This window comes from Entelurus aequoreus, linkage group LG06, assembly GCF_033978785.1.
Source record: "Entelurus aequoreus isolate RoL-2023_Sb linkage group LG06, RoL_Eaeq_v1.1, whole genome shotgun sequence".
Classification (NCBI taxonomy): Eukaryota; Metazoa; Chordata; class Actinopteri; order Syngnathiformes; family Syngnathidae; genus Entelurus; species Entelurus aequoreus.
Window position 1 is genome coordinate 3,308,988 of NC_084736.1, and position 14,501 is coordinate 3,323,488.

General features: G+C 38.8%; 2 protein-coding genes across 2 annotated transcripts in view; one reads left to right on the plus strand and one right to left on the minus strand.

Annotated features, from left to right (window-relative positions):
- Nucleotides 1-7,605, minus strand: part of clcn7 (chloride channel 7) — a 45,307-nt gene extending 37,702 nt beyond the window's left edge. Inside the window, exons 1-4 of the mRNA XM_062049851.1 lie at nt 7,365-7,605; nt 1,936-2,013; nt 372-437; nt 179-244 (exon numbers count right to left, since the gene is read on the minus strand). Of these exons, the coding sequence (XP_061905835.1) occupies nt 179-244; nt 372-437; nt 1,936-2,013; nt 7,365-7,460 (306 nt within the window). The 5' untranslated portion in view covers nt 7,461-7,605. The remainder of the gene's footprint in view (nt 1-178; nt 245-371; nt 438-1,935; nt 2,014-7,364) is intronic.
- A 2,589-nt stretch (nt 7,606-10,194) lies between these two features.
- The window catches only part of slc2a6 (solute carrier family 2 member 6), a 21,230-nt gene continuing 16,923 nt past the window's right edge, over nt 10,195-14,501 (plus strand). The window contains exons 1-2 of the mRNA XM_062049350.1: nt 10,195-10,382; nt 10,462-10,532. Of these exons, the coding sequence (XP_061905334.1) occupies nt 10,479-10,532 (54 nt within the window). The 5' untranslated portion in view covers nt 10,195-10,382; nt 10,462-10,478. The remainder of the gene's footprint in view (nt 10,383-10,461; nt 10,533-14,501) is intronic.

The window sequence follows — 14,501 nt, forward strand, 5'->3', positions numbered from 1 at the left end:
TCTTAAACATTTATTTATGTTACAACACATTCAAGTGTGAAGTTGCGGGCATTGGACAGAGTTGCACAAAAAAAAAAGCAGGGACTGGATGCATTTGAGTGAATTGGTGCGATTGCGAATTCCTGGAAGGACTGTAAAAAGGAACCAACACGGGACGGGGTATTTCCAACTCACTCACCATGTAACTCATCCGCCTCTCTTCCTCTAAAAACAACTGGTTCTCGATGTTGTCGTAGTCGAGACTCTAAAAAACACAGAAAGCAATATAAGTACATCAATATAAGTTTTAAATGTCTAAAATATCATCAAACAATAAGAGAAGACCATCAATTTGCTATAGGATGCAAAACTCCAAATGATTGTTTTGTTACCTCGTATTTGAGTGACAGCAGCTTCTCATTATGAGGGATTTCTTTGGGACGACCCCGCACAGAATCCTGCAAGGGAAAAGTAAACAAACCCTAAACACAAATCATCACAACACTGACATCAGCAATCACACAAAAGCGGACAGAAAATCTTTAACTCAACTTTTACGTTATGGCATCTTACCGCACTTTAATAAACTCACACACTGACTCGCGCCAGCTAACATGAAAACAAGAGACATTAACATCTTTCCCCATTAAGAAACAATATACCCAATCTAAATTGCACATTGAACCAACAAGCTGTGCTCCTGCTTAGTACAGAGTGATCGTTCTATACTCAGGAATATGAAGAGATGAACAGAGTAGAACGTCCGACACAAATAACAGGTAATAATAATAAATTTAATAATAGACACCTTAACATTTGACAACAAAACAATTATACAACTATTTAATAACGCCACCTTAACATTTGACAACAAAACAATGATATACTTATTTAATAATACCACCTTAACATTTGACAACAAAACAATGACATACTTATTTAATAATACCACCTTAACATTTGACAACAAAACAATTATACACCTATTTAATAATACCACCTTAACATTTGACGACAAAACAATTATTCACCTATTTAATAATACCACCTTAACATTTGACAACCAAACAATTATACACCTATTTAATAATACCACCTTAAGATTTGACAACAAAACAATTATACACCTATTTAATAATACCACCTTAACATTTGACAACAAAACAATGATATACTTATTTAATAATACCACCTTAACATTTGACAACAAAACAATTATTCACCTATTTAATAATACCACCTTAGCATTTGACAACAAAACAATGATACACTTATTTAATAATACCACCTTAACATTTGACAACAAAACAATTACACAAAGCAACTCGTGAAAAATTTCGGCATTATTTTTACCCAATTCTCTTGTTTGAATTGCATATTAAGAGTGTTACCAAAACAGCCTTCTTTTATCTCTGTAATATCGTTGAAATTTGTCCCATTTTGTACACCACTGACACTGAGATCATTATTCATGCGTTCGTTACGTCTCGTCTTGATTACTGTAACATATTATTTTGGAGCTTTGAAAGATTACAGTTGGTACAAAATGCAGCTGCTAGACTTCTGACAAGGACAGGAAAGATGCAATAATAATACTATCCTATCTTGCTGCTTGTATTATACTATAGGTGTTGGCCAGAAATCTGTGTTCTGAGAACTCCAGCTTATTAGTGATTCTCGAACCCCCCCCAAAAAATCTGCGGGCTCTAGAGCGTTTTCTATTTGGGTTGCAGTTCTCTGGAATGCCCTACCAGCAACAGTTACTGGTGCTACCTCAGTATGAGCATTTAAGTCCAACTTGAAATTCATTTTTATACTCTAACCTTTAATTAGCATTTTTAATGCATATTTCTGAAATTTGATTGAATTGTTCTAAACACACGACCAAATGGGGGGTCAGCCAGCTTTATATTGACTGGCTTGTTTCTGTCATTTGAAGACAGAATGGCATCGTACCTCATCCGACATCATCTCCTCTTCCAAATCCACCGTGCTCAGTCTGCCTATTTGGAACACAGCGCCTCCAGCAGATGACTACGAAGCACAGAAATACATGTGTTCAACAATTTGCAGAGCATGACAAAAAAACACAGTGGCATTTTATTAATCATATGATAAAAGCTGTTACACTAGCGAGAAATCAATGATTATTCGTAAAATAATCTGCAGTAATTCAAGTTTAAATGACAAAAGACGCACAAGTAAGAATTTGAATGGGAAATGCAAACTGCAATAAGAGTTGAGTGTTCTTCCACCTTTAGTCAGTGTGATGCTGACAGTAATAGCTCGGGTGGAAGTAAGCCTTATTTTCCAGTCTTTCCACATCAAGTGGAACTTGACTACAGCACAGGGTAAGTAGCAGATGATAAAGCATTTACAATTCATTATCTGAACACAAGAAACAAATATCAGTGTTTCCCACACATTCATTTATTTGTGGCGGCCCGCCACGAAAGAATTAAGGCCACCACAAAAAAAATAAATAAAAAATAAAAAATATTTTTTATTTTTTTATTTTTTATTTTTTGTCCTGTCAAGCTTCTCAGGCAAATCATATAGTTGATGTAGATGCCCATATCGGCTGTTCAGATTTACTTTACAAAAGAGAAGTGTAGGATCAAGATTTTTGGAGCTCTTTGTTCAGTGGATCAGATGTTTGATGAAGCTTTGTGTCTATCTACCACCACTACTGTTTTCTGTTTATTTGTTACTGACTGTGGCAGGACACCTGTTTCACTTTATGTTGCTGGTAAATAATATGGTTGTAGTAGTAGGCTAAAGTTAAATTATTTAGTATGCACTAATTAAAGGGGCTGAGCTTTAAGAGACATTTTAGCTTTTATATTTTTATGAGATATATTTTTTGTAAGAACCACAATTAATAAATATATTTCAGTGAATAACTTAAGTTCAAATCTGTATATAAATATGTACATAAAGTGTTGTAATCATATTGTAAAATGGATGGATGGATGTTTAAAACAAAACTGTTATTATTAATTAGTAAGTATACATTTTTTGAGCCTTTTTAGAGAAAATCATATCATTGTAGTAAATTATGCAAATTACTCGATGATGTCATGGTGACCACGCCCATAGCCACGCCCCCACCGCCACAGGTATCTTGGCAGTTTATGGGAAACACTGAATATTCAATAAAAAGCTGGCTTTAAGTATTAATCGATTAGAAAAAAGCTTTAGACCTATATTACGTAACTTTGATTAATTAAATGAGTGTAAAATTTGATTAAAAATGGATTAAAACTGGACCACAAGGTGTGCCCGGAACTTTAAATACGCAAACAGTTTTTGCAATGGAGCACACATTACAGTGGTGTGCAGTGATCTGTCTTGAGTTTTTTATTTTCTATTTTATTTGATCAATGCACACAGATTAAAAAGGCAATTTCAATTATGATGATGATGATGAGCATTTATTAAATAATGAAGGTTATAGCAAGCAGATTTGTTTCGTACTACTTCGTACTACAGCCCTTTGAGACACTTGTGATTTAGGGCTATATAAATAAACATTGATTGATTGATACTATTTTCCTTTCCCTTTGAATCTATCAAGTGTGTTTTATCCAATTCCTGGAACAAACTACTCTTACAAACTAATCACTTACTAAAATAATCAACAGCACCAGCCCTAATAAGAAGACAAAATTAACTTATAAGGGCTCATTTTAATTTTGATATCTGGTGGGAAACAATGTCCCTAATGTAAATGTGGATCTTATTATGATGGTAAAATTAAGGCTGTAGCTCTCGATCATTTTAGTAATCCTGTAATCTATTAATAACTTTGTTTAATTAATCAAGTAACCGGATAAAATACTTTTTATAACGTAAACATTTTTGGGGGAAATAGTTAAATTAAGTAAAGTTTTTCCTGCTTGCCATTACCTTCATTCTTTTTTGCTGATAAATGCACATCTTCAACATTGAAGTTGTGGGCTTAGCATGTGTGCATGAATACACGTTTATGCTGTTTGCCACCACACAGATCACAGCACCCACACACCACCGCTTTCATGTGCACTCTTTTGCAGCGGCCGTGCGGAAACTACCGTATTTTCCGGACTATAAGGCGCACTTAAAATCCTTTTTTTCCTCTCTCAAAACTCGACTTAAAAGCCTACTGAAATGATTTTTTTTTATTTAAACGGGAATAGCAGATCCATTCTATGTGTCATACTTGATCATTTCGCGATATTGCCATATTTTTGCTGAAAGGATTTAATAGAGAAAATCGACGATAAAGTTCGCAACTTTTGCACGCTGATAAAAAAAGCCTTGCCTGTACCGGAAGTAGCGTGACGTCAGAGGAGGTAATATCCTCACAATTTTCCTTTGTTTACAATGGAGCGAGAGAGATTCGGACCGAGAAAGTGACGATTACCCCATTAATTTGAGCGAGGATGAAAGATTCGTGGATGAGGAACGTTACAGTGAAGGACTTGAGAGGCAGCGATGGACGTATCTTTTTTCGCTCTGACCGTAACTTAGGTACAAGCTGGCTCATTGGATTCCACACTCTCCTTTTTCTATTGTAGATCACAGATTTGTATTTTAAACCACCTGGGATACTATATCCTCTTGAAAATGAGAGTCGAGCACGCGAAATGGACATTTAAAGTGACTTTTATCGCCAAGACAATACATCGGTGACACACTTAGCTACTGAGCTAACGTGATAGCATCATTCTCAAATGCAGATAGAAACAAAAGAAATAAACCCCTGACTGGAAGGATAGAGAGAAGATCAACAATACTATTAAACCATGTACATGTAACTACACGGTTAAAAATTCTCAGCCTGGTAAGGCTTAACAATGCTGTTGCTAACGACGCTAAGGCTAATTTAGCAACTTAGCAACCGGACCTCACAGAACTATGATAAAACATTAGCGCTCCACCTCCGCCAGCCAGCCCTCATCTTCCCATCAACAGCCGTGCTCACCTGCGTTCCAGCGATCAACGGCGCGACGAAGGACTTCTTCTGTGGGTTTGGCGGCAAGCATCGGCTAAGCGTCTGCTATCAGGGTAAGTAGTCCTTGTTGTGTTGCTGTAAGTATTGTACTTAGCCACTAAAACCCCGATCGATCCCACCTACAACGTTCTTCTTTGCAGCCTCCATTGTTCATTAAACAAATTGCAAAAGATTCACCAACACAGATGTCCAGAATACTGTGGAATTTTGTCGAAGAAAACAAAGAGGTTTTTGTATCGGGTCCGATGGGGTCCAACCACATCCGTGGATTTTGTGACGTCACACGCATAAATCATATCTCAACCGGAAGTGTGGCGGGAATTTTAAAATGTCACTTTATAAGTTAACCCGGCCGTATTGGCATGTGTTGCAATGTTAAGATTTCATCATTGATATATAAACTATCAGACTGCGTGGTCGCTAGTAGTGGCTTTCAGTAGGCCTTTAAACTAAACTTAACCTTATAACCCGGTGCGCCTAATGTACGGAATAATTCGGGTTTTGCTTACCGACCACGAAGCAATTTTATTTGGTACATGGTGTAATGTATGATAAGTGTGACCAGTAGATGGCAGTCACACATAAGAGATACATGGAGACTGCACTATGATGGCAATATGACTCAAGTAAACAACACCAACATTTTATATGTTCCATTGAAAATATAGAACATTACACACGGCGCTCAAAAATCTATCAAAATGTTTTAGTAGGACTTTGGTAAGCTATGAAGCCACACCGCTTGATGGATTGTACTGTGCTTCAACGTAGGAGTATTATTATGGTGTGTGTATAAGGTAAGACATATTATCTGCTGTTTTGTTTCGCAATATTATGCAAAAGCAACTTTTATTACCTTCTGGTACCTGCTGTTTTGTATTTGGGATCTGCATAAATCCTGAAAAATTGCCCGTGTCTGCCTTTGTAGTCGATAAGCTTCTTCTTTTTCTCTATCTTCTTGTTATGTGACATTTATCCTTAACTGTTGCCATTTCTAATATAAAGTAGTGTAAAGTTCTTATTTCTATCTGTCAGTGAACTCACCATGAAAGCGCTAAAACATACCGGTGTAGTGAGTTTACATTGTTCACCCAAGGAACTTTACTTATTAGAGGGTTCCTGTCGGACAGTTTTTCACGGGACACATTTCGGGTGTTGTTGTTGCACTAGTGAGCCACGGATGAGGAGATGCTACTCCGTTATTGATTGAAGTAAAGTGTGAATGTCATTAAAACAGTTAGCGCCATCTTTTGACACTTCTTCCACTCCCGTCCTTGCACGCTACACCGCTACAACAAAGATGACGGAGAGAGGACGCTGTCGAAGTGGAGGCACGTAAATAAGACCGCCCACAAAACGGCGCATCCTGAAGGGACTGTCAGAAAGTGACTTGAAGGTGATGTGTAAAACATCATCTATGCAACATTTTGACCAAAGAACCACTTTGTTTTAGTTTTAATCCAATCAGAATTCAGCTAGCTTATGTTGCCATGCTGTAACAAATCTGCCTTCCGAATCAACAATGTGTGAGCACTGTAAGTAAACGGGGACATACAGTTGATAGATAATTGAGATAGCCAATCAGATCACGAGTTGTTGTCAGTAAGGCCTTACCTGGAACGTGACATTTACGCGTCCTGTGATAGGATACGTCATCGGGGCCGTTAGCGGATGAATTAGAGAACACATACAGTTGATAGACAGCTGCGATAGCCAATCAGATCCCAAGTTGTTGACAGTAGCTGTTCTGCTACAACTAAAAGTTGTAAACTCGTGTTGTTAAAGTGCGTCATGCTTGTCATGTAATGAACATTGTAACATGTGTATGTGTCGCCATCATGTGGTCAGGGCAGTTACTACATCTTTGAGAAGTGTGTACTTTGAATCAAACTTTATTGACTGGAAGTTGCATAAGCCAAGCAGAGAAATTCACGGTATGTTTTAATTGCTGATGCGTTTTAATTGATTTTTAAATGCGCCACAAAATAACCCGTTTTGTACACTATTTAATTTGTTTCAATGCCCAGTAGGGCGGAAATGTGTTCCTGTGTAGTATTTATGCAGCAATGATCATGTGGTGACATCAATGATGGTATTTTGAGAGGTCATCATTGAAGTCGGACATCATTGAAGTCCTAAGTGGGAAACGCACGGCCCGCCACTGCTTAAAATGATTCCCGGGCGCAGCCACTGCTGCTGCTCACTGCTGCTGCTCACTGCTCCCCTCACCTCCTCAGGGGGTGGGACAAGGGGATGGGTCAAACGCAGAGGGTAATTACACCACACGTAGTGTGTGTGTGTGTGTGTGTGTGTGACTATCAGTGGTACTTTAACTTTGTTCGTGCTGAGGAGTAATCGGTTGTTAGCATGTTAGCATGTTAGCTCTCACCTCCCTGGAGTGTCGGCGCGTCTCAGAGCCATTTAGCAGCGGCGTCCTTTCGTCGCCCCGGCTCGACCACGACACTTTCTTCGTGATGTTGGCCATCGTGGCACACCGGCGTCGCCAAAAAGATTGTTGTCTCAGCTCATGAATTGTGACAAATGAGTGCAGTCAAAAGGCATTTTCCCCCGCAGCGCCTCATATGATGATGATGGTCCTTTAACTCGTGACGCTTTAGTAAATAGGTACGGGAAGCGCGCCAGTCCAAATGTGGTCTTTAGCCGCAATGGATGCTGGGTATTGTAGTTTCACTCTTCCATTCACGCTCTTTTATTTTCGGTTCTGCCTGTTCTAAAATGAAATAAAATCTAAAATATGTTCCTTCTTTTGTGAACCTGACATACGTTTTTGCCATATTCATAAATAAAAATATGTATGTATTACAACATTAAAATACAGTAGTGTAGTAGACCTAAGTATTCATTAAGTACCACCATGATGACAACATTAAAATACAGTAGTGTAGTAGACCTAAGTATTCATTAAGTACCACCATAATGACAACATTAAATACAGTAGTGTAGTAGACCTAAGTATTCATTAAGTACCACCATAATGACAACATTAAATACAGTAGTGTAGTAGACCTAAGTATTCATTAAGTACCACCATAATGACAACATTAAATACAGTCGTGTAGTAGACCTAAGTATTCATCAAGTACCACCATAATGACATCATTAAATACAGTAGTGTAGTAGACCTAAGTATTCATTAAGTACCACCATAATGACAACATTAAATACAGTAGTGTAGTAGACCTAAGTATTTATTAAGTACCACCATAATGACATCATTAAATACAGTAGTGTAGTAGACCTAAGTATTCATTAAGTACCACCATAATGATAACATTAAATACAGTAGTGTAGTAGACCTAAGTATTCATTAAGTACCACCATAATGACAACATTAAATACAGTAGTGTAGTAGACCTAAGTATTCATTAAGTACCACCATAATGACAACATTAAATACAGTAGTGTAGTAGACCTAAGTATTCATTAAGTACCACCATAATGACCAACATTAAAATTTAGTAGTATTATGAAGTATGAAATAATAGTGATTAATCATAAATTATTAGTCGCTTACATGATTTAATTAATTTTAAAAAGACAGCGATATTTGAACACAAATTCAGTTGTATTGCCAGAATATCATAATGAAACATTTTAGAAAATGCTGATTAATGAAATTATTTAAATATCTGCAAATCCTAATCATCTTCGAAGGCGCTTTAATAGGCTGCATGCAAGTTCAAAATATAGGAAAAAACAGCCACTCTCCAAGAAACTTAATAAAACTAAAATAAAGAGGTGCACGGCAAAAAGTGTAGTTAAAGAAAAAGCAAGGCCAGCAACGCTCCTGTCCTTCTAATAATTTGAATAAAACTGTGCAGGCGCTACCAAACACAGACCGGTTCCGACAGTGTCTTCGTCAAGTTCTTTCCCATCATGTCACGGGCCGAGCGCACACCAGTGCGCATTCATCTGGGCGCACCTCCAAGAGCGCGCCACTCCGGCTGCAGCAAGCGGCTGCATTCAACCATCAGCAATCAACGCACCTGTCGCTGATGAGAAGCCCTGCCTTCTTACGCCAGCGCAACCTGCTACCCCGTGCCAGAACATAGCTACCTGTTCCTGTACAGTAAGATTAAATTCTACAAGCTACATGCATACTCTTTCTCTGTGTTCCTCCCCATCTGTGTTGATTGGTCTCGTGTCCCCCTTGTCGTCTTCCAGCAGCCTACCTCCGTTCCCGCGTCACGAGCTGTGTCTCGTCTCGTCTCCCCGTGTTCCCCCCTGGTTCTCTCTGGCTACCCCCTTTGGATCTCGACCTCCCGCCCGGACACGGACTTTGGCGCCTCTCTATTGACCCTGACTTCCTGCCTGCTCACGGACCTCCGAGCCAGCCTTGCCCCTCTTTGGACTTCCGCCTCTCGCTCAACACTACTGGCAACACTCAACATTTAATTCCCACACATAGTCGCACACCATACACATATTTGGGTTAGTTCACACTTCATATTATTGTATATTAATAAATATAGACGTCCCTGCTTTCTGTGCCGTCTTCTTCCTCCGTACAAACCGTAACACACCATGTGTGAATGTACATGGTGGGAGGAGTACTGTACTTTTTTCCTCTTTCTGACTCAACCACTCACTTTACTTCTGCTTTCATTTTGACTTTACTTCATGCAGGCACTGTCCTGCAATACTTCTTCCCCATGTAGCGCCTGTCTGTCTGACATATTAACTATTAATGACAAAATACTATAAGACATTCAGTAAGTATCTCGATTATTAATATTTCATTGTCATGATATGATGCCACCCGCGACCCCTATAGGGACAAGCGGTAGAAAATGGATGGACAGGATGGATATTGTTGCGTCAGACCAGTCTACTTCTCAGGGAATTAAAGTCACTGGTCAATCCCAAGTTCTTTCAGATGACATATATGCAGAGTAAGAAGGACCATCAAGACAGAATAGGAATATTATCATGTTTTACTGAAGCTTCAGGAGACCAGCCCACATCAATACAGTCATATCGTCATCTCAGGATGGTCTCACATTCAAATAGGAAGAGACAACTCCTTGAAAACGCCAACAGATAAGATATAAGGCGGTACTCCAACCCCTACATTGCAAGCCTTCAAGGTAACACACAGTTTACTTGTGGACATATTCCTAAAAAAATAGAGTACAAATGGAAAAACACTAGCTGCTCTAAAGATGACTATAAATAAAGAAAGAACTCTTAAACATTCTCCGCAATATGATGCCATATCTTTGGACGCTGACTCAGTAATTGTCACCACAAACTCCGCGTTACGTGTCATTTTTGAAAGTCCAGTGGTTCCCAGTTTTACTTTCATGTTGTCTGTGTGACCAAGCTGCCAGTCTGTCATGTCCATTCCAGTCTGGACACTTCTACAGGACGGTCGAGTTCCTTCTGGGTGAATATGAACGCTATAAAAGACCAATTATGCTTTTTCTTGGCTGTAATGAACAGTTTTTTGCTGCATTGTTGTACAGCCTTCCTGTGTGCTGGGATGGATGAAACAAGACCACTGCTGCCTAGGAGACAATCGTCATCTGAATCCACGGTAAGAAATCAAAACACACAAAAAAAAACAACCACTAACCAACCAACCAAAGCCAGCCAAGAGTAGAATAATGCAGATTTACTTTGGCCACTAATACACCCCCATACCATCACACATGCTGGCTTTTACACTTTGTGCCTAGAACAGTCCGGATGGTTCTTTTCCTCTTTATTCCGGAGGACACAACGTCCACAGTTTCCAAAACCAATTTGAAATGTGGACTCGTCAGACCACAGAACACTTTTCCACTTTGCATCAGTCCATCTTAGATGAGCTCAGGCCCAGCGAAGGGTTTCTGGGTGTTGTTGATAAATGGCTTTGGCTTGGCATAGTAGAGTTTTAACTTGCACTTACAGGCAGGGCCGGCCCGTGGCATAGGCCGTATAGGCAAATGCTAAGGGTGCCGTCCATCAGGGGGCGCCACGCCAGTGCCACAAATGTTGGAGGAAAAAAAAAAGAAAAAAAAAGTTGGTACTATTATTTCTAAATACATAAAATAATCCCACGTTAATTAAAATGCAAAGTAAAGCCTATTTAATAGAAATATTATTTGTTACAACATTACGCCCGACCCCCTCCCCCGGCACGGTGCGCCCCCTCCCTTCCCGCATCATGACTCTTTTTGGACGTCACCACATCAAAAAATCAACACAAGATGTCAAAACGGCCAAAACTGTCAGGTGCCAAGGGAAGAAAAAAAGAGAAGAGGAGGAGAAACGAGAAAAAGACAGAGGTAGCAGGTAGGTAACGTTATCCTACATGAAATTATTTGTCTGTTACAGAATGTGATAGGAACCTGGCTTTTTAGCATTAAGCTAATGTTACATGATTCTGCAATTGCTAATCAATAAATAGCTAGTTCTGTTTTAACGTCGGGTTAACATTGTGGAGGGGGCTAAATTGTTATGGAAAATAATAATGTAACGTTAGGTAATTACAGTACTCCCTGGTGTACAGTAATTTGTAAGTCATTCTAGTTAATGCAATATTAAAAAGCACAATTAGAGAACTCTGTAGGATCCCCTTTTTTTGTAATATAGTTGTTAAAGTCATACTGGTTTGATATCTTGTTCTGTGCAGTGCCGTATTTATATCGTATTTTTAATCTATTTTATGCATCTTGTTGACACGTTTTATTTTGTGTTTATGTATGTAAAAAATATTGTATTTCATATATTCATTTTTTGCATTCATTTATTTATCCATATTTTTTTTTATCTTGTTAACTATTCTGATTGTTAATTTGCTTTCTTTAAGTAAAAAAAATGGTCAAAGACAAAGCTATTCGGTTTCTTGTGAGTATATACATTTATTTCACTGCCGATGTGGGAGGGGGGGCGGGGGGGGGGGGCACCACCTAAAATATTGCCTAGGGCGCCAGATTGGTTAGGGCCGGGCCTGCTTACAGGTGTAGTGACCGACTGTAGTTACTGACAGTGGTTTTCTGAAGTGTTCCTGAGCCCACGTGGTGATATCCTTTACACACTGATGTCGCCTTTTGATTGATACGGAGTGGCCACACCCACGGGCTTTGCAGTGCGGCTGTTGTACTGGCTTGTGCTTTTGTAAAATTCTGTTTAAATGTGTAAGTTATCCATAAAGCTGTCATACATGTAATTAATGTACCGTAATTTCCGGACTATAAGCCGCACCTGACTATAAGCCGCACCAGCTAAATTTAGGGGAAAATACAGATTGCTCCATATATAAGCCGCACCCGACTATAAGCCGCAGGGTTTTGATGTGTAATTAGCGTAGTATATAGGGGTTCCTGCTACCACGGAGGGGATTGTCGGGACAGAGATGACTGTTTGGGAACGCAAAGCGTCCCATTTATTAAATATAAATCTTTCAATCATTCAATCAAACTTTCACATCTTTGACATGGCGAACAGCATTCGTGCAGAGTACAAATAATACAACGGTGCAAAGTAATACAAAGTGCTCGCCTGTACGTTATCAAAATAACCAGCCTACCGGTATATGAAAAGTCAGTCTTTAATCATTGTGTCATCGTCTTCCTCCTGCGTACTAAAACCACCGAAATCCTCTTCGTCGGTGTCGGAGAAGAACAGGCCGTATATAAGCCGCACCCTTGTATAAGCCGCAGGGACCAGAACGAGGGGGAAAAGTAGCGGCTTATAGTCCGGAAATTACGGTAGTTGTGAAAGTACAGTAATAAGGTTGCTTGTGTAACGGGTCTGGACTTGTGATGAGTTTGTGGACAGCGATCACACAACGGACTTCTTTACAGGAGGTTTTATTCTGAAAATTAAGTAAAAATCCCATCAGCTCCTTCTCCGGGACTCCTTGTAGCACTCTTTTTCCTACATCCAACAGGATGTGGCGCGGTCGGGAGCGTGGCCGTGCCAGCAACCTGAGGGTACCTGGTTCGATCCCCACCTTCTACCAACCTAGTCACGTTCCGTCGTGTCCTTGAGCAAGACACTTCACCCTTGCTCCTGATGGGTGGTGGTTAGGGCCTTGCATGGCAGCTCCCGCCATCAGTGTGTGAATGTGTGTGTGAATGGGTGAATGTGGAAATAGTGCCAAAGCGCTTTGAGTACCTTGAAGGTAGAAAAGTGGTATACAAGAACAACCCATTTACCATTTACCATGAAACACTGTCACTCAAACAAAACGATCGTAACTCTCAAAATAGCGGTTAACATAAAACAAAAACACTTGATATCTTAAGGGTGCATAAAAAGTAAACAATATATGGCAAGAGTTACAAAATAAACTGTTTGTTTTTGTTAGAAAACGACGCACAGCCCGACACCATTTTGGACACAACTCACCTCAGCGTTGCAAGCAGCGAAGTGAGGAGGAAGGGGAGGAGCTACAGAAGCTAGAGGAAACTACGGAAGCCTGAGGGTGTGCCATGACAGGAAAGGAGTCAAATAAAATAACAGTTAATCAACAAAAATAAAGAACTCTTGAGATAAAATCCACACAAACACAATACTTCAATAGCAAAAACATTCTGATTAATAAAATGCATTTTTAACTCCGTTACACCTGAATCAAATTGACAATGTCAAAGACTACCTATACATGGCACGCTCTATCAAAAATAGGAAATGGTTCCTTCCACCTGGGTAGCGGCAAAGCTAACTTCGAACAGTTGACTCAGGGGTCACCAACGCGGTGCCCGCGGGCACCAGGTAGCCCGTAAGGACCAGATGAGTAGCCCGCCGGCCTGTTCTAAAAATAGCTCAAATAGCAGCACTTACCAGTGAGCTGCCTCTATTTTTTAAATGTTATTTACTAGCAAGCTGGTCTCGCTTTGCCCGATATTTTTAATTCTAAGAGAGACAAAACTCAAATAGAATTTGAAAAACCAAGAAAATATTTTAAAGACTTGGTCTTCACTTGTTTAAATAAATTCATGAATTTTTTTACTTTGCTTCTTATAACTTTCAGAAAGACAATTTTAGAGAAAAAATACAACCTTAAAAATGATTTTAGGATTTTTAAACACATATACCTTTTTACATCTTAAATTCCTTCCTCTTCTTTCCTGACAATTTAAATCAATGTTCAAGTACATTTATTTTTTTTATTGTAAAGAATAATAAATACATTTTAATTGAATTCTTCATTTTAGCTTCTGTTTTTTCGACGAAGAATATTTGTGAAATATTTCTTCAAACTTATTATGATTAAAATTCAAAAAAAATATTCTGGCAAATCTAGAAAATCTGTAGAATCACATTTAAATCTTATTTCAAATTCTTTTGAATTTCTTTTAAAATTTTTGTTCTGGAAAATCTAGAAGAAATAATGATTTGTCTTTGTTAGAAATATAGCTTGGTCCAATTTGTTATATATTCTAACAAAGTGCAGATCGGATTTTAACCTATTTAAAACATGTCATCAAAATTCTAAAATTAATTTTAATCAGGAAAAATTACTAATGATATTCCACAAATTCTTTTTTTAATTTTTTCCAAAAGATTCGAATTA